General features: G+C 59.9%; 3 protein-coding genes across 24 annotated transcripts in view; all 3 read right to left on the reverse strand.

The window, feature by feature from the left end:
* Nucleotides 1–8,375, reverse strand: part of TUBGCP6 (tubulin gamma complex component 6) — a 28,028-nt gene extending 19,653 nt beyond the window's left edge. For all 10 annotated transcript variants that reach the window (XR_013524367.1, XR_008475405.2, XM_054242787.2 and 7 more), the window contains exons 1-2: nt 7,096–8,375; nt 4,341–4,504 (exon numbers count right to left, since the gene is read on the reverse strand). Coding sequence is in view for 8 of the 10 variants with exons in the window: in XM_054242787.2 (XP_054098762.2) it covers nt 4,341–4,504; nt 7,096–7,833 (902 nt within the window). In the remaining 2 variants the exon portion in view is untranslated. The remainder of the gene's footprint in view (nt 1–4,340; nt 4,505–7,095) is intronic.
* A 167-nt stretch (nt 8,376–8,542) lies between these two features.
* HDAC10 (histone deacetylase 10) lies at nt 8,543–14,683 on the reverse strand. Of its 12 annotated transcripts, none has more exons than XR_013524411.1 (20): nt 14,372–14,683; nt 14,169–14,303; nt 13,834–13,930; nt 13,473–13,570; nt 13,285–13,389; nt 13,080–13,148; nt 12,778–12,904; nt 12,615–12,680; nt 12,341–12,400; nt 12,171–12,260; nt 11,885–11,991; nt 11,740–11,807; nt 11,406–11,661; nt 11,218–11,302; nt 10,257–10,348; nt 10,061–10,134; nt 9,686–9,764; nt 9,296–9,478; nt 9,061–9,213; nt 8,543–8,909 (listed from the first exon to the last, which is right to left on the reverse strand). XR_013524411.1 is itself a non-coding variant. In XM_008980634.5 (20 exons), exons 1-20 carry the CDS (start codon nt 14,428–14,430, stop codon nt 8,886–8,888), a joined length of 2,010 nt encoding a protein of 669 aa, XP_008978882.3. In that variant the 5' UTR covers nt 14,431–14,683; the 3' UTR covers nt 8,543–8,885. The 12 variants fall into 12 exon arrangements, 4 of the variants coding, with proteins under 4 accessions (XP_008978882.3, XP_078200147.1, XP_054098782.1 ...); XM_008980634.5 differs by having other exon boundaries at nt 10,061–10,117; XR_013524412.1 differs by lacking the exon at nt 9,686–9,764 and having other exon boundaries at nt 10,061–10,117.
* A 50-nt stretch (nt 14,684–14,733) lies between these two features.
* MAPK12 (mitogen-activated protein kinase 12) lies at nt 14,734–25,549 on the reverse strand. 2 transcript variants are annotated; one of them, XR_008475439.2, is made up of 13 exons: nt 25,237–25,549; nt 25,020–25,149; nt 22,309–22,367; nt 21,166–21,277; nt 21,018–21,047; nt 20,680–20,727; nt 20,085–20,199; nt 19,814–19,885; nt 18,975–19,054; nt 18,813–18,891; nt 18,557–18,730; nt 16,570–16,752; nt 14,734–15,091 (listed from the first exon to the last, which is right to left on the reverse strand). XR_008475439.2 is itself a non-coding variant. In XM_035274130.3 (12 exons), the coding sequence occupies exons 1-12, from the start codon at nt 25,359–25,361 to the stop codon at nt 16,673–16,675; spliced, it is 1,104 nt and encodes a 367-aa protein (XP_035130021.1). In that variant the 5' UTR covers nt 25,362–25,549; the 3' UTR covers nt 16,192–16,672. The 2 variants fall into 2 exon arrangements, 1 of the variants encoding a protein (XP_035130021.1); XM_035274130.3 differs by lacking the exon at nt 14,734–15,091 and having other exon boundaries at nt 16,192–16,752.
* Nucleotides 25,550–26,342: the final 793 nt, after the last annotated feature.

A 26,342-nucleotide genomic window follows, 5' to 3' on the forward strand; every position in this document is an offset into this window, starting at 1 on the left:
CACCGGGGCTCCACAGTGTAGGAAACACCACCAGGGCCCCACAGCACTGGAGCTCCACAGTGTAGGAAACACCACCAGGGCCCCACAGCACCAAGGCTCCACAGTGTAGGAAACACCACCAGGAACCCACAGCACCAGAGCTCCACAGTGTAGGGAACACCACCAGGAACCCACGGCACCAGGGCTCCACAGTGTAGGAAACACCACCAGGGCCCCACAGCACCGGAGCTCCACAGTGTAGGGAACACCACCAGGACCCCACAGCACCAAGGCTCCACAGTGTAGGGAACACCACCAGGAACCCACGGCACCAGAGCTCCACAGTGTAGGGAACACCACCAGGAACCCACGGCACCGGGGCTCCACAGTGTAGGAACCACCACCAGGGCCCCACAGCACCGGAGCTCCACAGTGTAGGAAACACCACCAGGAACCCACAGCACCGGAACTCCACAGTGTAGGAACCACCACCAGGACCCCACAGCACCAGGGCTCCAGGGTGTAGGGGACACCACCAGGACCCCACAGCACTGGAGCTCCACAGTGTAGGGAACACCACCAGGAACCCACAGCACCGGAGCTCCACAGTGTAGGGGACACCACCAGGAACCCACAGCACTGGAGCTCCACAGTGTAGGGAACACCACCAGGAACCCACAGCACCAGAGCGCTACAGTCTCCAGTGTATTCAGAACAGGGTGATGAAGAAAGCAAGCAACCATGTCTCCTAATCAGTGACATGAAAAACTGAACCTAGAAATGTGGGAGCTAATAAATGAAACACAGCCAGCACGGTGGCTCACACCTGTCATCCCAGCACTTTAGCGAGCTGAGGCGGGTGGATCGTTTGAGTTGAGGTGCTCAAGACCGGCCGGCGCAGCATGGCAAAACCCTCTCTCTACAGAAAAAACAAAAATTAGCCAGGTGTGGTGATGCATGCTTGTGGCCCCAGCTAATAGCAAGGCTGAGGTGAGAGGATCACTTGAGCCCAGGAGGCAGAGGGTGCAGGGAGCCTTGATCACACCACTGAATTATATAGTCTGGGTGTCAGAGTGAGACTACATCTCAAGGAAAGAAAGAGAGAGATAGAAAAAGAAAGAAACAAACCAACTTATGAAGGAGAGTTTGAAGGACCTAGTTTGTTTAGGATGAAAGCAGTTGCCTAATTACAGTAAGCTGAAAAATGTTCCAGGCAGAGGAAACCTGGTATTAGAAGATTCTAAGTTTTTGGTTTTTTTTTTTTTTGAGATGGAGTTCCGCTCTTGTTACCCAGGCTGGAGTGCAATGGCGCGATCTCGGCTCACCGCAACCTCTGCCTCCTGGGTTCAGGCAATTCTCCTGCCTCAGCCTCCTGAGTAGCTGGGATTACAGGCACGCACCACCATGCCCAGCTAATTTTTTGTATTTTTAGTAGAGACAGGGTTTCACCATGTTGACCAGGATGGTCTCGATCTCTTGACCTCGTGATCCACCCTCCTTGGCCTCCCAAAGTGCTGGGATTACAGGCGTGAGCCACCGCGCCCGGCCGATTCTAAGTTTTTATACAAATTAGCTGGGCATGGTGGGACATAGCTGTAATCCTAACTACTAGGGAGGCTAAGACGGAAAATTACTTGAACCTGAAAGCGGAGGCTGCAGTGAACCGAGATGGTGCCATTGGACTCCAGCCTGGGCAACAGAGGAAGACTCCACCTCAGATAAACAAATACAAAAAAAAAAATACTATTAGCAAATATGTACAGAACAAAGCAATAAATCAGAGGACCAGTTTTTAAAAATGTGAGGGGTTGGCAGACAGCAGGACCATTAGATTTGCTTTGTACGTACAGGAAGACAGGATTGATGCCCCAGCAGGAAGTGACAGGGCAGGAAAGCCCCCGGCGGTCAGGACAATGCCACCACCACCATTGTGCTGAGAAGCAGGGAGCCCCCGGCAGTCAGGACAATGCCACCACCACCATTGTGCTGAGAAGCAGGGAGCCCCCCGCAGTCAGGACAATGCCACCACCACCATTGTGCTGGGAAGCAGGAAAGCCCCCCGCAGTCAGGACAATGCCACCACCACCATTGTGCTGAGAAGCAGGGAGCCCCCCGCAGTCAGGACAATGCCACCACCACCATTGTGCTGGGAAGCAGGAAAGCCCCCCGCAGTCAGGACAATGCCACCACCACCATTGTGCTGAGAAGCAGGGAGCCCCCACGCAGTCAGGACAATGCCACCACCACCATTGTGCTGGGAAGCAGGAAAGCCCCCCGCAGTCAGGACAATGCCACCACCACCATTGTGCTGAGAAGCAGGGAGCCCCCGGCAATCAGGACAAGGCCACCACCACCATTGTGCTGAGAAGCAGGGAGCCCCCGGCGGTCAGGACAATGCCACCACCACCATTGTGCTGAGAAGCAGGAAAGCCCCCAGCAATCAGGACAAGGCCACCACCACCATTGTGCTGGGAAGCAGGAAAGCCCCCAGCAATCAGGACAAGGCCACCACCACCATTGTGCTGAGAAGCAGGAAAGCCCCCAGCAATCAGGACAAGGCCACCACCACCATTGTGCTGAGAAGCAGGAAAGCCCCCAGCAATCAGGACAAGGCCACCACCACCATTGTGCTGAGAAGCAGGAAAGCCCCCGGCAGTCAGGACAATGCCACCACCACCATTGTGCTGGGAAGCAGGGAGCTAGCCATCCCTGGAGGAATCTATGATGTCAGGAAAGCTCAAAGGGGGCACATGCTCCTCTCCAGGCCCTGCAGGAGCCCCAACACTGCATCTGAGAGCACTCAGCTCCTGGCCAGCCCTGACTCTCTCACCTAACACTCCCCAAACCGGTATCAACAGAATCCCCAGTGGACTGGATGTGAACAGGGCATTCCATGGCCAAACAAACATTTTGGGAAATGTGTACTCTTTGTTTTTTTAGACAGAGTCTCACTCTGTTGCCCAGGCTGGAGTGCAGTAGCACAATCTCAGCTCACTGCAACCTCTGCCTCCTGGGTTCATGCGATTCTCGTGCCTCAGCCTCCCGAGTAGATGGGATCACAAGCAAGTGCCACCACACATGGCTAATTTTTGTATTTTTAGTAGAGATGAGGTTTCACCATGTTGGCCAGGTGAAATTCCTGACCTCAAGTGATCTGCCCATCCTGGCCTCACAAAGTGCTGGGATTACAGGTGTGAGCCACCGTACCCAGCCAAAATGCATATTCTCTACCTGGGTTCTGGAAGTTATGAAAAGATACCACCACATTACAGACTGAGAGGTCCTGAGTGCAGAGGCCTCTGGACCCAGATGAGCCAGAGAGTGGCTACTGCATCCAGAGAGCAAGCTGCTGGCACCAGGCAGGGAAAAGCTGCTGCAGCTGCAGCTTCTCATCACCCAGAGTGCCACTCCCACCTCCTCCAGACATGGATGGAAAAGGCTCCTCCATCAGCACCCCACCTCCTCCAGACACGGATGGAAAAGGGTCCTCCATCAGCACCCCACCTCCTCCAGACACCGATGGAAAAGGGTCCTCCATCAGCACCCCACCTCCTCCAGACACGGATGGAAAAGGGTCCTTCATCAGCACCCCACCTCCTCCAGACACGGATGGAAAAGGGTCCTTCATCAGCACCCCACCTCCTCCAGACACGGATGGAAAAGGGTCCTCCATCAGCACCCCACCTCCTCCAGACACGGATGGAAAAGGGTCCTCCATCAGCACCCCACCTCCTCCAGACACGGATGGAAAAGGGTCCTCCATCAGCACCCCACCTCCTCCAGACACGGATGGAAAAGGGTCCTTCATCAGCACCCCACCTCCTCCAGACACGGATGGAAAAGGGTCCTTCATCAGCACCCCACCTCCTCCAGACATGGATGGAAAACGCTCCATCAGCACCCCACCTCCTCCAGACATGGATTGAAAAGGCTCCATCAGCACCCCACCTCCTCCAGACATGGATGGAAAAGGGTCCTTCCTCAGCACCCCACCTCCTCCAGACATGGATGGAAAAGGCTCCATCAGCACCCAGTGCCCGGTAAGCATTTCCTGGCACTGACCACACACCCTGCCAGGCAGCTCTCAGGCACCTCTGACTGATAGTGAGTACATATCTTAGCTGTCCCCTACTGCTCTGCCTGGAAGATATGATCTGGTTACTGGCACAGGGAGGTGAGATCCCCTTAAAGGCTGCTGGTCTCTGCCCCTCTGCATTTGGACACTACCTTAACCGAAACTTCCAGGTCCCTAACCCATCACAACTGCCTGGGCCCCTGAGACAGCAATGCCCCTCACACACCCAAGGCCATGCTCACACAGGTGTAGGGCATTGCATGCCAAGGCAAAGAAGGGCACGCACCATCCAACTCGCTCCCAGCACCTCCGCTTGCTGGCCTCGTAGGTGAGTGCGGCTTCCCACAGGTCCATGTCTGGGGTCACGCTGGGCTCAGACTGGGAATCAGGAGTCAGGTTGGATGCTGACTGGAACCCTTCATCTTCCCAGTGATCCACACTCTGTGGGACCTGGAGACACAGGGAAGAACAAACCGCCACTCATTCCTGTGTCCACATTTCATCCAAGGGCAATAAGAATTCCACAAACTTTATCCACAAAGTTCCATTTACTTCTTAGAGGCAAAGACCTAGCAAAACGTTTCTCTGTTTTTCTCAAGCACAGGTGTACCATACAATGTTTTTCCCCAATGAGCCATTTAAGGAATTAAACAAAATAATTTGTTTTGTTTTGTTTTGTTGTTTTTTTGAGATGGAGTTTCGCTGTTGTTACCCAGACTGGAGTGCAATGGCGCAATCTCGGCTCACCGCAACCTCCGCCTCCTGGGTTCAAGCAATTCTCCTGCCTCAGCCTCCCGAGTATCTGGGACTATAGGTGCGCACCACCATGCCCAGCTAATTTTTTGTATTTTTAGTAGAGACGGGGTTTCACCTTGTTGACCAGGATGGTCTTGATCTTTTGACCTCGTGATCCACCCGCCTCGGCCTCCCAAAGTGCTGGGATTACAGGCTTGAGGAATCGCGCCCGGCCCAAAATAATTTGTTAAGACTACAAATTTCCAATTCCATATAACACATAATCCTCAGTGGAACCTACAATGACTTTCTGAGATGCTTTCTGAAAAGATGCTTTTGAGAAACTTTCTGACCATTCCATTATAGGAAATTCCATTTTAGGAAACCTAGCATAAAAAAAAATCACACTAAACATTAAAAAATTACTGTCCACTGTCTGGGTGCGGTGGCTCACACCTGTAATCCCAGCACTTTGGGAGGCTGGGTGGACATATCACAAGGTCAGGAGTTTGACACCAGTCTGGCCAACATAGTGAAACCCCATCTCTACTAAAAATACACGTCGGGCATGGTGGCTCACACCTATAATCCTAGCACTTTGGAAGGCTGAGACAGGCGGATCACCTGAGGTCAGGAGTTTGAGATCAGCCTGGCCAACATGGTGAAACCCCATCTCTACTAAAAATACAAAAACTAGGCGGGCATGGTGGCGTGCACCTGTGGTCCCAGCTACTCGGGAAGCTGAGGCAGGAGAATTGCTTGAACCTGGGAGGCAGAGGTTCCAATTAGCCAAGATTGTGCCACTGCACTCCAGCCTGGGCAGAAAGGCGAGACTCCATCTCAAAAAACTATGTGAAATCAAAGAAAATAAAAATAAAAATAAATACAAAAATTAGCCAGTTGAACTCAGGAGGCTGAGGCAAGAGAATCACTTGAAGCCGGTAGGCAGAGGTTGCAATGAGCCGAGACTACGCCATTGCACTCCAGCTGGGCAACAGAGCAAGACTCTTCTCAAACACAAAAAAACAAAACAAAACTACTGTACACCAAGATATTTGCTGTAGCATTATGTTTATAAATAGCCGGGTATCTCATAGGAATAGAATGACTAATAACAATGTATCCTTTTAGCAATCCTGATAAAGCAGTAACATACAAAACTCAGTGAGGAGTTACATAATACCACAGGAAAAAGCCTCAGGTTACAGACAGCAAAAGTATATCCAATTGCCTGTTTTATATAACATAAACAGACACTTTTGCCACATGTGAGCACTTGAAATGTGGCTTGTGGGGCTGAGGAACTAAATTTTTCATTTTGTTTTAATTAACTTAAATTTAAACGGCAGCTCTACAAGGCAGAAGTGGCTTAAAGGCATGCCCTGTTAGGTAAAGGTGAAAACCAGCATGTTGCTTTGGCCAGCAGACGGGCAGCACTGTCCTTGCAGAAGACAGTGGCCGCCAGTAAGCTCACTCCAGCAGCCCCACCTCAGAACAACGCAGCCACCAGACTATCCTCCTTTTACCATGATGAAAGGAAGATCACAGGGCCGGGAAGGGTGGCTCAAGCCTGTAATCCCCAGCACTGTGGGAGGCCGAGGCGGGTGGATCATTTGGGGTCAGGAGTTTGAGACAGCCTGGGCAACATGGTGAAACCCCGTCTCTACTAAAAATACAAAAATTAGCCAGGCATAGTGGTGGGCACCTATAATCCCAGCTACTCAGGAGGCTGAGGCAGGAGAATCACTTGAACCCGGGAAGCAGAGGTTGCAGTGAGCCGAGATCTCACCACTAACACTCCGGCCTGGGTGACAGAGCAAGACTCCATCTCAAAAAAAAAAAAAATTTGCTGGGCATGGTGGCGGGTGCCTGTAATTCCAGCTACTTGGGAGGCTGAGGCACGAGAATTGCTTAAGCGCGGGAGAGCTTGTGGAGAGCCAGGATCCCACCACTGCACTCCAACCTGGGTGAAAGTGAGACCCTGTCGAAGGAGGAGGAGGAGGGAGGAGGAGAAAGTAGGACAGAGGAGGAGGGAGGAGGGAGGAGGAGGGAGGAGGAGGGAGGAGGAGGAGGAGGAGGAGGGAGGAGGAGAAAGGAGGACAGAGGAGGAGGGAGGAGGACAGAGGAGGAGGGAGGAGGGAGGAGGAGGGAGGAGGAGGGAGGAGGAGGAGGAGGAGGGAGGAGGAGGAGGGAGGAGGAAGGAGGGAGAAGGAGGAAGAATGAGGAAGGAGGAGGAAGAAGAAGAAGAGTCACAGAAAGCATTCTCCAAACCCTGAGAGGGATGAAAGAAAAAACACACACTCTACCTTAATGGCCAGCCCAGAGAGGTCTGCATTGTCCGGCACGGGGGGCAGGTCCAGTCGGACATCCATGTCGTAGGTGCGGCTGTGCACAAGCGCACCAAAGAGTGAGACCCGGGTGTCTCTCTCGAACTTGTCACCACAAGGGTCACCAAATGAGAAGAGCCCGACGGTGGGCAGGCCAGTGCCTGGAGTAGCCTCCATAACCTGAAGTGTATCCTGGATCATGCTGTGACACAAATACTCCTCTCTGGAGATCAGAGACTGAACGTCCCTCTCCCACACACTCAGGTTGTAGCAATCATAGCCGCCGTACGGAACGTTTCTCCCCACGTGCTTGTTGTTAAGGAAGTAATCTCGTTTTCTCGGCAGCACTTGAGGGGGACCGCTCCCTGCCAGCTGAACCAGGAGGTCCAAAACAGACCCCACCTCCACAAGCGGACAGCTAGGGGCCGCTTCAAGCTCCTCCACAAGCTCCTCCAAACGGTCAGCCCTGGGGCCCAGGCCACCCACTCTTAAGTCAAAGGACAACATGAGGATCTTGTTTCTCGCTGGTAGTTTTGATGTGTCAGGCTGCAGCCGAGTCTCCTCTTGAAAAAGATTTGTGAAGAGAGCATTGTAGGCCACCTTCTTGAGGCTCCGCTTTGCCCTCTTCCGGTTCACACTGCGCTGGCCCAGGTAAGTCTTGGCAGCCGGCAGGAGGGCCTCACACAGGTCGTCGAACAGCTGCGTGATGCTGGCCATGCCCGCCCCTTCTCAGCTCCGGGCCCCTGGCATGTGGGAAAACACCTCACCCGGGCTTCACTCACGCTCCAGAAGACAGGGAGTGAGAGAGGGTCGGAAGGGGTTGAATGACAGGCAGCCTCTCCAACGACGAAGCTCAGAACTGGTATTTTTAAAGCAGGTCTTGCGGTTACTCGGAGTAAGCACGCTGCCCGGCACCCGGCAGCCCACCGGAAGCCAGCTCGGTGTTTCTTCTAATTCACTAACACTCAACCTTTAGGGAGTCACAGAACCGTGGCAAACCCGAAGAACGGAACGTGAGCCCGGGCAGTACACAGCGGACGAACGCGGCTTTGCACGCGTTCTTCAGGTCCCACGAGAAGAGACGGCCAGGAGAGGGTGCCACTCCGAGGCTCGCAGGCAGCGAAGAGTCTGGGAGCCCAGCGGAGTGGTCCCGGGGTCTGGCCTGCACGGGTCTTCCCGCAGGTCCGCCTGTTCTCCAGGCCTCACCCACGGAAAGAGCACACTGCTACCATTCCCGCCGCCTCCGTCGCGTCATAGCCGCGACTGGGGAGAGCGCTAGTGCGGACGCGCCGGAAATACGTCACGAGGACGCCGACGGCCCGTGGAGGAGACGAGGCCTGCGCACCGGCGCACTTCCGGCCTGAGTCCGGCACCACGGGTGGAAGACTGAGGCCGAGCGTCCTCAATAAAGGAAGCAGAGCCAGGGTTTCGTTTGGCCGATATTTACTGACTGCATCAGGGCTGGGAGCGAAGTGCAGCGGGGCGCAGGGGCCAGGATGGGACCGAGGGTGGGGCGTACGGGCCGGAAAGGGTGAGGCGGGGGAGCAGGGGGGTGAGGGGGCGGGGCGAGGCCGAATCGCAGGCGTGGGAGTGGGCGGGGCTCCGTGCCCCGGTGCAGCGGGAGCTGTGGGCCGGAGGTCCGGGTCACCGGGTCACCGGGTCACCGCAGCGGCAGGAGCGGCCTGGACCTGGGGTCGGCGGCCACAGGCAGCGGGGCACTGGCGTACGGTGTGCTTTCTGCGGTGTAAATGCTCCCACCTTGGCCAATTTCAAGCCTCCAAGTGAGGACGGCACTACAACAGGAGCCGGGAAGAGGCGCGCAGTTGGCCTCCCGCGCTGGAGCTGGTTCAGGGCACTCCCATGCCCTGCCCTCCCCACCGAGCTCTGCGGCAGAGCCGGGCCCCAAGGCAAGGCCATGCCTCCGCAGTCAGCCTCACTGGTCACCTGCAGCATCTTCCACTGAGGCTTCAGCTGCCCTCTCAGGTACATCAGAGCCTGGGCGTCCTCTGGTGAGGCCACAGAGTAAGGGCCTAGGCTAGGAGGTGCCTCTCCGTGCAGCACCCGGGCCAGGATCCCGGCTAGCTGGGGTGTGGAGTCCTGGGCCAGGGGCGAAGACGGAGGCAGTCATTGGTCCTTCCCCTCCTCCCACCCCACAGCACCGCCACCCTGCCCAACTTACCTCCTCTAGGAGGGCCAGGACTCGGCCCCCTGCCGGCCCCCGAAGCATTGAGGTCAGGAGTGCAGCGTGGGGGCCCTGCAGGCCATGGGCAGGCCCCAGCGCCACCAACACCAGGTCAGGCTGGAAGCCATAGGCCAGGGGCAGCACCAAGCCCAAGATGCAGCTCAGGAACCCACCTGTCAGCTGTGGAGACAGCAGAGCACAGCTCCTCATCTACGGATATCCCTCCTGCTGGCTCTGGCCCCCCACCTCCCAATATCAGAGCCCCTGGAGGAGGAGCAGGGAGACAGGAAGGGCCAGAGGCCTGCTGTCATAACAGTGCCAGCGAGCAGCAGCTGCACACATCCAGTCTCCCCACCACCTGCCTTGCCACGTGGCGTGATCACTCACCACTGGCAGTGGTGTGGAGACCTGGAACATGGATAGGGCAGCCGCCTCCTTGCCCCTGATGTTCAGCCACAAAATCCTCCTTTCAGGACACATGCATAAGCGTAAGGCCCTGCTCACCCCTCTAAGCCCAGGCAGCAAAGGCAGAGGTGGAGGAGCATTCACAGGCCATGGGCAGGGGTGCTATGACTGTTGAGCCTCTGCTGGAGACCCACCTGGCATTTCCTCCAGCAGCCCTCCCAAACCCCAGCTGAGGAAGGCTCCATTCAGGACCACACAGTGCCCCACCCCCCCCCGTCACCCTGGGGCACAGGCACATGCCCATCACATGCCCATCCGCATGCATGGCTGGACAGATAAAAGACCTGAGAGTCCTACCCATCATGGACGAGATCTGGGGGCCAGTCCAGCTGTCCCAGGGCCACACACAGCAGCCTGGAGGAAGAGCTGGCCTGAGGACAGGTTGTGTTCACATTGTCTGGAGCCTACTCCCAGAGCCCTCTGCTTGGCCAGCCAGATTGGGGTGCCCACGGGTCCTGCCCTCAGAGACTCGGGGTGGCCAAGTGAGGCTTACCTCTGGGCTCCGTGGGACAGGCCTCTCTGAATAGCCACCTCCAAGGTGGCTGCTGCAGCCGAGGGTGGAGTGGCTACCATCCCACTGCTCACCTGCAGAATGAAGAAACAGTGGAGGATGAGGTACCAGCCAACTCCCAAGTTAAAGAGACCCACAGTTCCCTTCATTCGGTCTCTACGTGGCTGTTGTCAGCCTTTCCCTACACTCAGGTCAAATCACTCCATTTCTGTAAGACATTAAGTCTATATATATATATGTGTGTGTGTGTGTGTAAGTCTATATAAGTCATTAAGTCTATATGTAGATGTAACATATGTATATATCACTCCATTTCTGTAAATAAGATGCTTAAGGCTGTGTGCGTGTGTGTGTGTGCATGTATGTATCTATCTATATACACACACATTTTTTTTTTGAGACAGGGTCTTGTTCTGTAGCCAGGCTGGCATGGCGTGCAGTGGCTCAGTTCTAGCTCACTACAGTCTCAAACTCCTGGGCTTAAGCGATCCTCCTGCCTCAGCCTCCTGCCTCCTAAGTAACTGGGACTACAGGTACATGACAGCATGCTTAGCTGATTTTTTTTATTTTTTGTGGAGACAGGGTCTCCGTATGTTGTCTAGGCTTGTCTTGAACTCCTGGGCTCAAGCAATCCTCGCATCTTGGCCCCTCAAACTGCCGTCATGACAGGCACAAACCACTGTACCGTGCCTAAATCTATACTTTAAATCATCCCCTTCACCTCTCTGCCACAGAGCATTTAACTGAAGAAGTTGAGGTCAGACACGCTAGTGATCCCCACCCCTGGGGCTGTTCTGGGAGCAACCCCTGGCATAAGACGACATTCACATCCATGTGGTTCTGCACCACCCACCCCTCCTCTGGACAGGCCACATTTCCTTGACAGGTCCTGGTCCCTGCCCCTGGGTCCACAGCACCCCCAACCCCTCCCAGGCACCCCCACCTGCCCATCCAGCATCCCATCTAAGAGGTACAGGAGCTTTCCAAGTGCAGTGAGGGCCTCATCCTGGGCCAGGGACTCGTGTGGCCTGTAGTAGAGAGACCAGAGGGACACACAGACATGAAGCGACTGCACATCAGTCACAGGTATAGACTCGGCCCCATCCTTCTCTCCAGGCCAGCCCTGCCCACCTGGCCCAGGCTTCTGTCTCTTCATTCAGGGCTGCCCCCTCCTGTTGGGTGACATCAGGGGGCAGGACCAATGTGATATCTGGCGCTGTAAGGGCAACAGCTGGGCAGACAGGGGGTGCAGGGTGGAGGCACAGCTGGTCCAACTGGGAGCTCAGTACAGATGCAGCCGTCTTACACACGGGACCCCCAGACAGCAGAGGTGGAGGCCTCCCCTCTGGGGAATGGGTGCTGGGACTCGTCGGCACGGGGGTCACATCTAGGGACAGTTCAAAGTCACAGCCACTGCACAGGAGCCTGAGGTGGGGTCCTGTAGCCCAGCACCCAGCCAGGTGACCTTGCAGCTGGAGGCTCTTCCAGTATGGGGCCTGGGTGGCACGGACACTCTGGATGGACTCCAGGGCACTGTGGGGCAGACAAAACAGTGGTGATGGCTGGCCTCACGCCCCAGCCCTGCCCACCCTCCCTCCCTCCCGTCATACCTCTGACACGGTACCATGGGCCCTGACAGGGGTGGAGCCGGGTCACCTAGCAGCGTCTGCACTGTCATGCACACCGACTCTGCCAATGACTCCAGATGGTAGCCGCCCTGGGAGGAAGGCAGAGACATAATTGGGGCAGGGATGTCACTGGGGTGGGGTATCACTGGAAGGGCCCCTGGCTGGCTCTCTATCCTGGGCAGGACAACCCTCCCACATACCCCGTGGGCACCTGGCTGGCTCCCACGCTCCTGGCCCAGCCCTCCTTGTGTGCCCTCCCGTCACTCACCTCCAACATGGCGCAGACCCGGCCACCAGCCAGCACCTGCAGCAGCTGTGTGAGGTGGGCGAAGCACTCTGGTGTGGCCTGCATTTGCCCCTGGAACCAGAGCCATGTGTGATGGGGGGACTGGACCCCAGGACCCTAGAAGCCCTCCCTGGTTAGGGTTAGGTCCTCACCTCAGGGTCCCCGATGGCTGAGTCAAATCCTGCCGAGACCAGCACCAGCTCAGGATCAAACTACAGGCCACACAGAGGTGCAGAGGGTTAAAAGAGAGAGGCTGGAGCCCGGGTGAGGGTGAGCCAGGCCCATCCTGGCCCCTCCTGAGCACCCTCCCCAGCCACACAGGAGTGGAACAGCTCATAACTCTCCTCTCCTGCCTTCCCTGTGGCGCTCCAGGCACCAAGTCCCCCTCCCACCCAACTGCCCTGGAGGGGCCCACCATGCAGTCACCTCAAAGGCCAGTGGGAGCAGCAGGTGCAGGAAGGCGGCCACATAGTCAGCGTTTCCCATCCCGACCTGGCGGGACATCCCAGGCTACATCCTGAACTGTGGGGCAGGGGAGGGGTTTGGGGGGAGGGAGCTGGGGGGGGTCCTGGGGCTTGAGGGTGGGCACCTGGTTCCAGGGGAGGTTGACAGTGAAGCCGAGGCCCTGTCCCCGCCCCACCGCATCCGCATCCGACTCTCGCAGGAAAGGCCAGAAGCGCCCATGCTCATAGCGGTGCCAGGAGAAGTAAAGGACGCTGCCAACAGCCAGCCAGGGTCAGAGGTCAGAGGTCAGAGGTCAGGACCCTCAACAGCTCTGCAGCCCGGTAGAACCCTGACCTCTGAGCACATGTCTGTATCTCACCCTTGGATTTTCCCAGGCCAGGCTGCGCACCCCACAAATGGGGATGCACACTCCACACCCCTGCTCACCTGGGGTCATCCTCAAAGAGATACTGGATGCCTTGGCCATGGTGCACATCCCAGTCAACGATGAGGATTCTGGACACAGACAGCGCTGGTGGCCGAGGGGCAGGGCCTCCCACCTCCAGGAAGGTGTGGGGTGGGCTGTCTCACCACCTGCACCACCCCTTGCTGTGTGGCCTGGCCACACCCCTGCAGCCAGCCTGGCACACACCTCTGCAGCCCGTGTTTCTGCTTGGCATGTGCAGCTGCTATGGCCACATTGTTGAACACACAGAACCCATTGGCAGCTGCCCTCTGGCTGTGGTGCCCAGGTGGCCTATTGCGTGAGAGATTTAGGGCATGTCAGGGTCGCCTCACAAGGCCCGTGGAGGAGCAGCCGGGGTTAGGAGCAGTTCTCACCTCACCAGGGCAAACCCGTTTTGCACCACTCCCGTGAGCACAGCATCCACCAGCTGCAGTGCAGCCCCCACGGCCAGCCGTGCACAGTGAAAGGTACTCTGTGGGGACAGGGGCATGGATGAGCCCCCTGCCTTCCCTGCTGCCCTTTGCAAGTCATACCCACACTTGTGCCAGGCTGCAAGGCCCCAGCTGCTGAGCAGAACAGGCCATCCCAGGTGCTGGCAGTGCCAGCAGGCAGGTATGCAGGGCATGGTCATGTGCACAGACCAGGGTACACTGGCTGGGGTTGGCAGCCATGCCCATGAACACACAGAGGCACGTGCATGTGTGTCAGGACGGCTGAGTGTCCAGGGACACGCACCGGGTGGAAGTAGATGGCATCAAACTGTCCAGACAGCGCCTGCAGCTCCTCCTTGCCCAGGACCTGGGTCTCCCTGACCAGGGACACGTACTCGGGGCTGTAGACAGGCAGGCAGGAGAGGCAGGGTCACCAGCAGGAGCAGGTGGCAGTGCAGGAGGGGAAGCCTGTGTGTGCTGGGGTTCGTGGTGGGAGTGGCCACCCTGTTGCTTCCTCAAGCCCACCCGAGGTCCATGGGAAGAGGCTCTGTCCTCGAGGCTGGCAGGCTCGGGCCGGCCCAGGTTTCTCTGTTTCTAGGTGAGCCGTCCCCTGATCATGGGGCCCGCCCTCGTCCTGACCTGTGCACCAGGCCCAGTTCCTCTTCGGAAGCCTCGCGGGCTGACAACCGCAGACACCTCTGTTCCAGGCCGCACTTCCGCAGGCGGTCCAGGGCTGCGGTCAGGCGCTCAGGACGCTCAATCTCGCACTCGGGGCTGGGGCAGATGGGGAGCTCAGTCCAGAGCTCCCTCCCCGCACCCCACCTCGGCCAGGTCCCACTTACTCGTCCCAGAGCAGCCGGGTGGCCGTCATGTCCTCGTGGTACACAAGCGCGGTCCCCATGGCTGCGCCGTGGTCACCCAGGGTCCCCAAACGCCCTCGCTAGCGGTGAGGCCAGGATTAGCCAGAGACCTGGGACCTGCTTGGGGCCCAGGCGGGCGGCGGGCACCGGGCGGGGGGAGCGGCACCGGGCGGCGGGAGCGCACAGAACCCAGGAAGGCTCCGCGGTCCCAGGCGCGGAAGAGGCGCCGAGCAGGGCGAAGGTCGAAGCGGGAGGCTCCCCGCGCCCGGCTTCCGGCTTCCTCTCCTGGGACTCGGTTCCGCCCTGCGCCTTGCTCCGGCGCTGCCGCGAGCCCCGCCCCGGAGCGAGGAAGCAGCAGGCGCGGACACCTTGGCGTCCCGGGCCGCCCGCCCTCCGAGCTCTGCTGCGGCTCCGCCTCCCCCTCGGCTCCACCCCAATCCCCTCCTAGAGGGGCGCGGTCCCACCCGAGCGTCCGTGCCCGAGCCCACCCGTGCGAGCTCCCTTCTGCCCCAGCTCCCGGGTCAGGGTCCAGCGCAGCCTCAAGGCCTACCCGGGCCAGGCGCGGGAAGAGTCGGGGTGAAGGGAAAGTGAGACGCGGGGTCCTCAGGGTAAAAAACACGGGGTGGGAGGAGCCGGTGGGGACGCAGGTGGCGCTGCAGCCGGCTCAGGGCTCAGGGCGGTGGTCGTGGCTGCATCCCGAGGCTTAAGGAGGGAGTGAGAGTCCGGCTCTAGTTACAAGACCCCGGACCAAGTTCAGAGTCAAGGTCAGGGTGGAGGGAGGGACGCTGGACTGGAATTGTGGGGGGCGGAGGGAGAGGGGGACAAAGAGGGGTCGAGGAAGGCAGGAGGCGTGGGATGGGGCAAGGTGTCTGCAGAGACCTGAGCCCACCTGGAGCCCAGGAACCACCCTGCCCCCGCCAGAGTTCGTGTCCAACTGGGTCACAGTCTTGGGGCCCCCAGTCCCATTCCTCAGGCCAGCTGTGGCAGGAAGCTGGGCCCAGCATAGGCAGCAGCCATGTCACAAATCAGCCATGTCACATCAGAGCCAATGGTCACATCCCCCCGCCTCCATGCCTGGAAAGGCATGAGGGTCGCTGGATAGAGAAGGCCAGAGTCCATCGTGGCAGCTCATTGGGCCCAATTTGGCTGGGCCAGCTGTGGGCATGTCCACCAAGGAGAATGCCCAGCCTGCCCTGCCCCTCACTGGTCTCTGCTGTGACCCCTGCCCTGGCACAGGTGTGGAGGCGCCCGTGGCCTGTGGTCCAGCCGCCAGCCACCCTTGGAAACACGGAATGGACCACAGAGGGCAGCCTAGGCATGAAGATACCACGGGGGCGTTGTAGTGGGTGGGGGCTAAAGGTTTGATCAAGAACAAAACCCAGCCCTCTGTGCTCACCACTCCACCGCAGGGACCAGATTCCACTCAACGTGTACAGTGTGTCCCTCCCGCCCCAGGAACCTGCTGGCCTTGGAGGGTGCAGAGCTAGGATAGATCCTACACTCCTCCCCGTCAGGCCCTGCCCTGGGTCTGGCTTCGGATCCACACACAGTGGCTTACACTCTAAGCCTTTAGAGGAAGCTCACCCCATAAGAGGGGAAGAGGCCAAGTCCTAATCTGGGGGCTCAGGGCTCACTGGCACAGGCCTAGGGAAGTGGGCACCAGCTTTGTGGCCTGGCGTAGATGGGATGCTCACGTCCCCCCACTAGCTCTTAGGGTCTGAACTCTCAGGCCACTCTCCTCTATGCAGGCCAAGGGCTTGGAGGCCTCAAGGTGGGACCCAGCATGAGGATGCACAGCGAGAGCAGGGAGCTACAAAAGGGTCTATTTCCTTCCAGCCATGTGGGTGCCACACAACTGAATGACATTCCAGGCTGGGGGTACAGGAAGGTCCACTGATGCCCCCCAGGAGAGGGGATGTCCCTGAGTCGGTGCCCTGTGCCCACCCTCTGTCCTTCCTCTGCATGGCCCAGAGCAGGGCCTGACCTGAAGCCCCACCAGCTCCGAGGTTTCTGAGGCAACTGGCAAGGGGGCCACTGCTCCAGGGTTCAGAGGCCATCCCAGGTCAGGCAGAGGTCCTGTCCATAAAGTTCAGGTGCTCCTCCAGGATGGGTGCCCAAGAGCAAAGGCACGGGCTTGGGGAGGAAGATCCATTGAACCTGGGGTCCACTCTGACGGATACCTTGGGATGCAAGCCCCAGCCAAGGTCAAGGTGGCAACGAGGGTCCCCTCTCAGGTGGAAGGTGAAGGTGGTCCTCACTGCCACCCCCAGAGCCCAGAGGTCTTCACAGAGCCGTCTCCTTGGAGACCCTGGCCCCCAGCTGCCGGGGAGGCTTGAAGCTGAGCACCTCTTTGTAAGTGACACCTGGCAGGGGAGCAGGGTGTAACAGAAATGGGGGTCAGCCTTTGCCTTCCATCCCAGGAATCACTCACAGACATGCCTGGTGGTGCCTCATGGGGCCTTTCTCTAGTCCTAATGGGTATGAGCCACTGAGGGAAGGTTTGTGTGAAGAGGCCATTGCCCTAGATCCGGATGTCCAGAGAGAAGGGGAGGTGACCAGAGCTTGGCCGCATGTCCACCACAGTCTGCCCTAAGAGCGGAAGCCCCAGCCACAGCTGTGGGTGGGAACTACAGAGGCTCCTACGGCCCATGGTTTCAAGTCATCTTGTTCAGCAGCAGAAACCTTTCATCAAACAAACCCAATCTCATAAACAATCTTTTTTTTTTTTTCTTTTTTTTGAGACAGAGCCTAACACCTCACACTGTCACCCAGGCTGGAGTGCAGTGGCTCGATCTCCACTCACTGCAACCTCTGCCTCCTGGGTTCAAGTAATTCTCCTGCTTCAGCCTCCTGAGTAGCTGGGACTACAGGTGCCTGCCACCACTTCCAGCTAATTTTTTATATTTTTAGTAGAGACAGGGTTTCACTATGTTGGCCAGGCTGGTCTTGAACTCCAGACCTTGTGATCCACCCGCCTCAGGCTCCCAAAGTGCTGGGATTACAGGCATGAGCCACTGCTCTCGGCCCAAACTCATAAGCACATGACTAAGAACAGCTAAGGGTAGAGGCCCTACTGCAGGCATTCAGGGACCCATTGCCCTAAGGAGCACAGGTAAAGAATCTCAGCCCATCTAGCCCAAGGCAGAGCCAGGACAGGGCCTGGAACACGACACTGATCCCAGAGCCCACCTGCTGTCCCCAGGCACCCAGCCCCAGGCTAGTCATGCAGCTATGAAGAAGACAGCACAGCCTGCCATCTTGGGGCAGAAATAAAGCCAGGTCCAGCACAGCCCCAGGCTGCATCATAGCTATGGGAGCTGGGGAGGCTTCCCTGAGTGCAGCCTGAGGCTTCATAGGCCTTGGCCAGCCCTCCAAGATGAGGGGATGGCCCCTGCTATAGAGGACATAGTGCCCAGCTGTTGGGCTTGGGGTCTAGACTGCTCACGGGGGCTAGGAAGAGACAGATGAGGCCCTGGGGACTATCTTGGGTATACGGCTGTCCAGGTGGGGGGAATCCCAAAATGGGGCAAGGAAAGGCAACGATGAATTCAGGAGCTGTGAGCAGAGAGGCCATAGGGACAAGTGGACATGGTGGGGGTGTCGGGGGGGGCCTGGGTCTCTGGCCATAGGGACGAGTGGACGTGGTGGGGGTGTCGGGGGGGCCTGGGTCTCTGGCCATAGGGACGAGTGAACGTGGTGGGGGTGTCGGGGGGGCCTGGGTCTCTGGCCATAGGGACGAGTGGATGTGGTGGGGGTGTGGGGGGGCCTGGGTCTCTGGCCATAGGGACGAGTGGACGTGGTGGGGGTGTCGGGGGGGCCTGGGTCTCTAGCCTGGACATGGGGAAGGGCAGCAGGTCTGGGGGCCAGGCAGAGCTAAGTGGGCCCTCGTGCCCTGGCTCACAGGTGCCCCTCACCATTCCCAGGCTCCTTCTGTGCCAGCCTCTGTGCTAAGCCCACCAGGAACACCCTCCCTTTATCTTTCAGCTCCAACCAGAGGTCACTTCCACCAGGCCACATGGCCCCACACTGCCCTCTGACCTCCCATCCTCCTTACCTGACTTGCATCCCGGGGACAGGGATCCAGCACTCTGAGCCTGACCACCTGCAGAGAGCCCACCAAGTCCACACAGGCCCTGACCAGAGCCCCTGCCCAGAGCCCCCACTCACGCTTCCATTCATCCAGTGTGCGGTCCACATCGTCAAAGGACTCATCATACTTCTGGGCCTGGGGCTCGTCTTCCGTGTCGTGCAGGGACTCAAAGTAGGGGTGAGCCAGCGCCTCAGCTGCCGTCACCCGCTGCTCCGCGTCCAGCACCAGCATCTTCTCCAGGAGGTTCACAGCTGTGGGGGAAGGTATGTCAGGCCAGACCTCAGGAGGTCCCACACTACAGCACCCTGTGGCCCCCACGCTAGCCAGCCCTACCCAGAGGGCTTGCGTTGGTCAGGATGGAGGCAAAATCCTTCTTCTCCAACTCAGGGAGGCCCTTCATGTAGTTCTTGGCCTGTGTGGGAAGAAAGGGTGAGGGGCCAGCACCGAGGCCTGAGTCTGCCCCCAATCCCACCAAGCGCCCCACTGACCACTGACCTCATCGCTTTGCAGCCGCTGCACAAACTCAGCTGGAGGCGTTCCTGTCACCTTCATGATCTCTTTCAGCTGGTCCAGGTCTGTACTGAGGTCAGGAGCACAGCTCGGGTGCCAGAGATTGGGACCTTCACCACCCCCACTTGGGCAGAAGCCATTCCCAACCCCCAATACCTGCCACCTGGGCAGGAGCCATTCCACCCCCCCCCAATACCCTCCACCTGGGCAGGAGCCATCCCCCCCATACCCTCCACCTGGGCAGAAGCCATTCCCTCCCCAATACCCTCCACCTGGGCAGGAGCCACTTCCCCCAATACCCTCCACCTGGGCAGGAGCCATCCTTCCCCAATACCCTCCACCTGGGCAGGAGCCACTCCCCCCCCAATACCCTCCACCTGGGCAGCAGCCATCCTCCCCCAATACCCTCCACATGGGCAGAAGCCATTTCCCCCCCAATACCCTCCACCTGGGCAGGAGCCATTTTCCCCCCCAATACCCTCCACCTGGGCAGAAGCCATTTCCCCCCCAATACCCTCCACCTGGGCAGGAGCCATCCTCCCGCAATACCCTCCACCTGGGCAGAAGCCATTTCCCCCCCAATACCCTCCACCTGGGCAGGAGCCATCCTCCCGCAATACCCTCCACCTGGGCAGAAGCCATTTCCCCCCCCAATACCCTCCACCTGGGCAGGAGCCATCCTCCCCCAATACCCTCCACCTGGGCAGAAGCCATTTTCCCCCCCAATACCCTCCACCTGGGCAGCAGCCATCCTCCCCCAATACCCTCCACGTGGGCAGGAGCCAGCCCCACCTGCCCCGTGCCGCCCCGCTGCTGGAGGATACGGTCGCTGCCTTTAAACAGTGTCTTGCCTGAGATCATCTCTGCCATGATGCAGCCCACAGACCAGATGTCCACTGAGATAGAAGCCCTGGTCAGCTCCGTGGGCAGGGGGCCAGAATGAGACAGGAAGGGAGGAGACACTGACACAGCCCACTCGCCCGGCTCCCACCCCAGCTCAACAGCCTCCCTGGAAGCAGCCACCAGGGGCTCTCCGTGAAGAGGGGAAGCAGATGGTGCAGCCTGAGAGGCCCACATCTCTGGGCAGCTCCTCACCCGTCTGTGTGTATCGCATCCAATTCAAGATGACCTCAGGTGCCCGGTACCACCGAGTCACCACATACCCAGTCATCTCGCTGTCGGCCTGCCTGGCCAGGCCAAAGTCCAGGATCTGTGGGAAAAATTGGGGAAGTGGGGTCTAGGGCACTCCCAAGGAGTGGTCAGGCCACCCATAATGTAGGAGACCCCAAGAGGGCTGGACTTGAACCCCCCAATCGGGGACCTCCTGACAACCTTCTAGGGCTTGAGGCCACAGCCCCAGACCCCAAACTGCCCTGAGCTCCTCGCTGTGGCCAATGCACTGAGCCCAGCTGCCCTCCAGAGCAGGTGCCCTCTCCCTGCTGTCACCTGCTGCCTGACAAGGCCTCAGCCCTGCCCTGGACCAGGCAGGGGCCTGGGGGCGCCTCCCACCCTCACCCACTGCAGGTATGGCAATGGGTTGTACCACGGCCTCCTGGGGCTCAACCACCCACCCGCTCCTCAGCTACTGCCTAGAGTCTGGGATCAGGTCCCCTGCCCAGGCCTGAGGACAGGTAGATAGATGGTAGATCTGAGGGAGCCCGTGCCCCAGCTCAGGGCCTGCTGCACAAACCTTCAGCTCACAGTCTTCATTCACAGCCAGGTTGCCAGGCTTCAGGTCCTGGGGGCAGAGGAAAGGTGGCCACTGTGTCCCACCCTCCCAGGCATGGGCACAGCCAAGAGCCTGGGTGGGACCTAGAGACAGGGCCACCAGACCTGGCCCCCTTGCTCTCTGCAGCCCTTCAAGGATGGAGGGAGGGACCTGGACACCAGGCAGGCTCCCAACAGGGGCTGTGCATGGGGCATGGCTCAGTCCCCCCCAGACCCTGTGAGATCCTCACAGGTGGGACGTGGAGGCGGGGAAATTGCGCCAGGAGAGGGCTGATGGGTGGCTTCCTCTCCAGGACTCACTCTGTGGATGATGCCGGCAGCGTGGATATACTGTGGGGGCAGAGGGTTGGGCAGGCATCAGTGTACCAAGGTCTCAGAGCCACAAGACCCTCCTCCACCCGGCCACCAGGCCCTGCCACCTCCCTGCAGCCTCCCCCGGGGTCCATACCTTCAGCCCCTTCAGCATCTGGTACACGAGGAACTGGATCCGGTCCTCTCCCAGCTTCTCGTGCTTCATGAGCTTCCCCAGGTCAGTGCCCATGAATGGCATCACCAGATAACTGTGGAAGGGGCCGGGTGCCATCAGTAGGCAGGGCCAGCCTCTGCATCCTGGAGGCCCACCCAGCAGGCCCAGGCTCAGACCCATCCCGCTCCAGCAAGTGCCTCTGGGAAGATCCCCCTGCAGCACCTATCCCCACTGGCCTCGGCATCCTCGAAGCTGCACCTTGTAGTGCCAGGCTCCATCCAGACCCAACCCCATCACTGCCAGCAATGCTCACACCTCCCTCCCACCCCGAGGACTGTCAGGCAGAGTGGAGGATGCACTTTGGGGTTTTTGAACCCTCCACTGAGTGCCCTGCGTGCCAGTCTAGGGGCTGAGGCTGCGTGGTGGAGGCAGCAGGGCTCAAGTCTTCACAGGCAGGGGAGGGAAGCAGTCAGGTTTCAACTTCAGAACTTTGTGCCAGAGACGAGGGAGGTGCCTGGAGGTGTTAGGGGCTCACAAGGCATCTGGGTCAGTGGGGTCAGCTGGGCTGGTGGACAGACACAGAAGCATGGTATAGCCCCTCTCAGTGGCCACTGAGGCCAGCGTGGGTCCTTGACCTCTGCAAGTCAGGCGAGAGGAGCCTGCTGCCTTCTCCAGCTCTTCCTCAGCCTGGACCTTCACTCTTGGCCGACAAGGTGTGAGTTTCAGGGTGGTCGGCTACAGGGCACGGGCAGGGCAGGTCCTCCCTACTGCTTCTCCTGTACCCGTCGGAAAAGGTCAGCAGCTCCCATTACAGGCCACACACTTGGTGCCAGGAAGGTCCCAGGCACGGGACCTTCCTGTTAACAAATGCTCAGGTCCAAGGTTCACACCTCCAGTGCTGGAGAGGGCCCAGGTGCCAGACTTGGAGGGAGGCGGCAGCCCCAGCTCTGCTGGGCAGTGCCAGTGCCCGTGGGTCCCAGGAGCATGTGGGGGAGGGGCTGGGCAATGTGCATCCCCCACTCAGCCTGCAGGAAGAGAGCCCCATGCCAACCTAGAACCTGAAGCCAGTACCCAGAGCTGCCCAACACCCCTTGTGCCTGGCAGCCAGCCCAGGTCAGCACTCACAAGTCCGTGAAGTCATCCAGGGTCTCATCAGGAGTGAATACGTCCAGCAGCCCAATCACCTGGTGCGGGGGGAGGGCAGGTAGGGTTGAGGGTGCCGTAGAGGACATGGGCTGGGGCACCCCCCCAAGAGTGGCACAGCCCTCTGGGCAGAAAACCCCCTCTGCAGCTGTTGTTGTCATGCCCCACTGTCCAAAGGGCCTGGCTCTGCCCACTGGCCACTGGCAGTGTGGCCCAGCCCTGGCACACATACCCACAGACAGGTTATTTTTGGATGGTGACAGCCGGGATCTTCTGGGGGAGGGGCAACCCCAAGCCTAGGCTGGCTTGCCATCCAAAGGGCTCCTGCCCCTTGACCCTTTCTCCCATCTTCTCCCCAACCAAGCAGACCCAGGCCCAGGGTGAGGACAGCGCTATAGGGAGAGAGGCCCAGGCAGGCAGCACCGTGACCAGTCAGACCTGGTCCCCACAACGCCCCTGGTTGGGGAGACGGACAGTGGACAGGTCATAAGATAACTGCCACCTCAGCATTTTGGGGTGACAGGGCCTCCAGGGTCCCAGAGAGGCCTGGAGTTTTGCATAGCCAAGGACAGAGGAGCAGGTGGACGTGTGGACAGAGGGAAACTGGCAGAGGGCACACACAGAGTAGCCGAGGCAGGAGGGAAAACACTGGGAGAGTTTGAGGAACAAAGGGAGGGAGGCCAGGTGGCCGAGGCCCAGGCCAGGGAGGGGCTGAGGAGAGGCCAGAGGGAGCCGGCAGGAAGCACACACCAGGTGAAGGTTTGGCTTTGATCCCAAGAGACAGGGAAGGATTTAAACAGGGGTGTGATGCTAAATGTGTCCTGGCTGTGGTATAGGGACCAGCCGGAGTGAGGCAAGAATGGGCACAAGCTGGAAGGACAGCTCCACTGTAGCCACGTGGGCCAGAGCTGAGGGCAAGAGTGTGGAAAGAGAAGGAACGGTGGGTGGGGCGAGGTCTAGGGAGGCCTGGGAGCAGCCGGGACTGCAGTCATGAGAGCTGGAGGGTGCCTGGGAGAGTGGTTTAGCCCACGACGGAGAACAGGGTCCTGTGGGCTTGGGGCCATCAGATGGATGGATTTGGCCTCTGTGGTATGGGGGCCCGCCTGGAAACGTCAGGACTGGGGCCTGTGCCAGAGCCTCCTCCCCAGCTGAGCAAGGCACATGGCCTTGCAAACCCTTAGTCTCCCAGGATGATGGCGTTCCAGGGGAAGAGCCGAAGCTGCAGGCCAGGAGCCCAGGGGGTGGACCCACAGGCACAGCGAGCAGTGACTACAGAAAAGCCCTGGTGGCTGGGCGTGGTGGCTCACATCTGTCATCCCAGCACTCTGGGAGGCCAAGGTGGGCGGATCACCTGAGGTTGGAAGTTCCAGACCAGCCTAACATGGTGAAACCCCAGCTCTACTAAAAATACAAAATCCCCCGCTGGGTGTGGTGGCGCGTGCCTGTAGTCCCAGCTACTTGGGAGGCTGAGGCAGGAGAGTTGCTTGAACCAGGGAGGCAGATGTTTCGATGAGCCAAGATTTCACCATTGCACTCAAGCCTGGGCAACAAGTCTCCAGAGAAAAAAGAAAAGCCCGGGGCTCTTGGCTGGACAGGGGCAAGGAACAGACAGGTGAGTGGGTGGGTGGGGCCAGGGGGCTGCAGGGGAGGAGCTGGATAAAACCAAGGGTGGGGGCGGGTACACTCCTGGGACAAGGCCTGGGTGTGACTTGGGAGGTGGTGAGATGGCGGCGGTACTGCTGTCCACCACAAAGGGGCTTCACAGGGCCAGGGGGGTGAGCTGGGGTCAGGGTGGGCATGGGAAGCCTCAGAGAAAAGCACCCACTCAAGGGCTGAGGGAGTGGTGGGGGCAGTCTGCTGGTGGACGCAGGGACTCGTTCTCCCAGGGCGCTGGTGGCTTGGATGACCCAGGAGGGTCCAGAGCGTGTGACCCTGAAGCTAGGGTCCAGGAGCTCAAATGGCAGGGCAGGAGTGACGTGGGGGGCAGTGAACAAGTGGAACTGTGTCCAGAAACGGGAGCGCCCCTGGCAGAAAGGTAGGGCTTTCAACAGCCAGCCACAGCCATGAGAGAGGCCCAGGGCAGCTGTGCATCTCATGGGCAGGGCTGGAAAGGATGGGCCCCCACCACCACCCAAGGAACGGGAGGGTGTCTGTGTGATGGCCACCGCACCCAGTGGCCCCCAAACCCCAGCTCCCTACACCCTGCACCCCCAGGGGCTCCTGAGGGTCCAACACTCCCTACGTTCTGGACGCGCCCCCCTCGCCCCCCGCTGGGTCAGAAGACTCGGGAAATGGACCGCAACAGAGTGGGCTCCACAGAGGAGCTGGAGAGGGGTCCGGATGGGAAAGAGGGGAGGTGCCCCTTCCAGGAAAATCGGCCCACTGGGAGCGTCCTCTCACCACGGGCTTCCTGGCTGGGGGCAGGGTTTGGCATGAGAGCTGGAGAATCCCTGAGCCTGGCCAACTCGTGTCCCCTGACCAGGGCCTGGCTGAGGCGCGGAGTTGAGGGGGTGAGTCCTTCCCGGGGCTGGCAGAGAAGACGGGGGCTGAGCCCTGCTCTCCTCCTCCCCTGGGGATCCACGGCCCGGTCCCCGCCCCGCCCCGCAGCCGCCTGCTGAGGGGGCGTCGCTGGGTGGGGAAGCCGAGCCGAGCCGTGGTGCGGCGCCTTCCCGGAGCGGGGCCGCGCGACTCACGTTCTCGTGGCGCATGTGCTTGAGCAGGCGCAGCTCCCGGTAGGCGCGCTTGGCGAACAGCTCGGACTGGAAGGGCCGGTACAGCTTCTTGATGGCCACCTTGGCGCTGGTGCGGCTGTCCACCGCGGAGCTGCGGGGCACACGCTTAGCGGGAAGGCCGGGCACCCCGCGCAGGCCCCGCCCGCCCCGCCGGCCGCCCCACCCGGCCCGCGCTCACCACACCGCGCCATAGGCGCCCGAGCCCACGGGCTGCAGGTCCCGGTACACGACGCGCACCTCCCAGGCCGTCTTGGTCACCTCCTGGCGGTAAAAGCCACTGCGGGCGGGCGGCGGAGAGCTCATGGCAGGCCCGGGAGCCGCCCACTCCGCAGAGCCCGCGGGCGGTTCCCCCAGGACCGGTAACCCGGGATCGGCGGGGCTCCCTCGGCGCGCGCCCCGGGCCCGCTCCGCGCGGCTTGTCCGCCCGCCCGCCCGCCCGCCGCTGGGGCGCTCCTGCTCCCGGCTCTTCCCGCAGGGATGTCCCAGGTGCCAACCCCTGCCCGACCCCAGCCCCGACCCAGGCAGCGCACGGCCCCTCCCCCGCCCGGGGACCAACCGGCCCGCGGGCCGCGCGCACGTGACGCCCTCGCCCGCCCTCCGGCCCCTCCGGAAACCCGAGGCGGCCGCCGCCGGGGGAGGGCCGGAGCCTGGGGGGAAGCGCAGGGGGAGGGGAGCGCCGCCCCGCAGCTTTGTCCGGACCTAGGGCTGGACGCGGCGCGGAGATACCCATGCCAGCCTCTGCCCTTTGGCTGAACTTCCCTGCCTTGGGGGGTGAGGAGGGGCGTTCTCAGCAGGATCCCCGCCGGGCTCCAGTCCTTACTCCCCACAGTTCCAGGCCCATCCGTGACAGCCTGAGAACCGACTTGGGTCTGCAGCTGCAAGTCACTGTCCCCCTGCCCTGAGTTCCCTGGGCTGAGCCCTGTGTTCCCAGGTTCACCCCCAAGGATACCCTGCCGCTGTGCCTGACCATTGTCCCCGCACGTGGGGTCCACCTGCACCTGTCCTGCCTGCGTCCCTGTCTCCCAGACTCCTCAAGCTGCATGCCCAACCCCACTGCTGTGGCCACTGACCCTGGGCCTCCCAGTCCCATAGGTCCCCGTGGGCCCTCCTGCACCCCCAGCTCCTCCCCTTCTCTCCTCTGTGGGGTGCTTGTTCCACGCATTGCAAGTGTCAGTGCATCTGCCTGTCCCACCCCTGCCTGTTCCGTCCTGCAAAGCTCATGGCTGCACTCTCTCCTACAGGGACGAGGACCTGCTGGGCCCTCAGCCTGTCCCCTCCGTGTGG

This window comes from Callithrix jacchus, chromosome 1 (genome assembly GCF_049354715.1).
Source record: "Callithrix jacchus isolate 240 chromosome 1, calJac240_pri, whole genome shotgun sequence".
Classification (NCBI taxonomy): domain Eukaryota; kingdom Metazoa; phylum Chordata; class Mammalia; order Primates; family Cebidae; genus Callithrix; species Callithrix jacchus.

Coding starts and splice junctions, on each gene's coding strand:
- HDAC10 (XM_054242807.2), bottom strand. CDS start 14,430: ATGGGGACCGCGCTTGTGTACCACGAGGACATGACGGCCACCCGGCTG. Junction 12,681..12,777: donor TCAACCTCCCCTGGAACCAG/GTGCCCACCCTC, acceptor ATGTCCCGCCAG/GTCGGGATGGGAAACGCTGA. Junction 10,349..11,217: donor ATGGGATGCTGGATGGGCAG/GTGGGGGTGCCT, acceptor TTCATTCTGCAG/GTGAGCAGTGGGATGGTAGC.
- MAPK12 (XM_035274130.3), bottom strand. CDS start 25,361: ATGAGCTCTCCGCCGCCCGCCCGCAGTGGCTTTTACCGCCAGGAGGTG. Junction 20,728..21,017: donor CTGCCGGCATCATCCACAGA/GTGAGTCCTGGA, acceptor CTCTGCCCCCAG/GACCTGAAGCCTGGCAACCT. Junction 20,200..20,679: donor ATGAAGACTGTGAGCTGAAG/GTTTGTGCAGCA, acceptor TTTTTCCCACAG/ATCCTGGACTTTGGCCTGGC.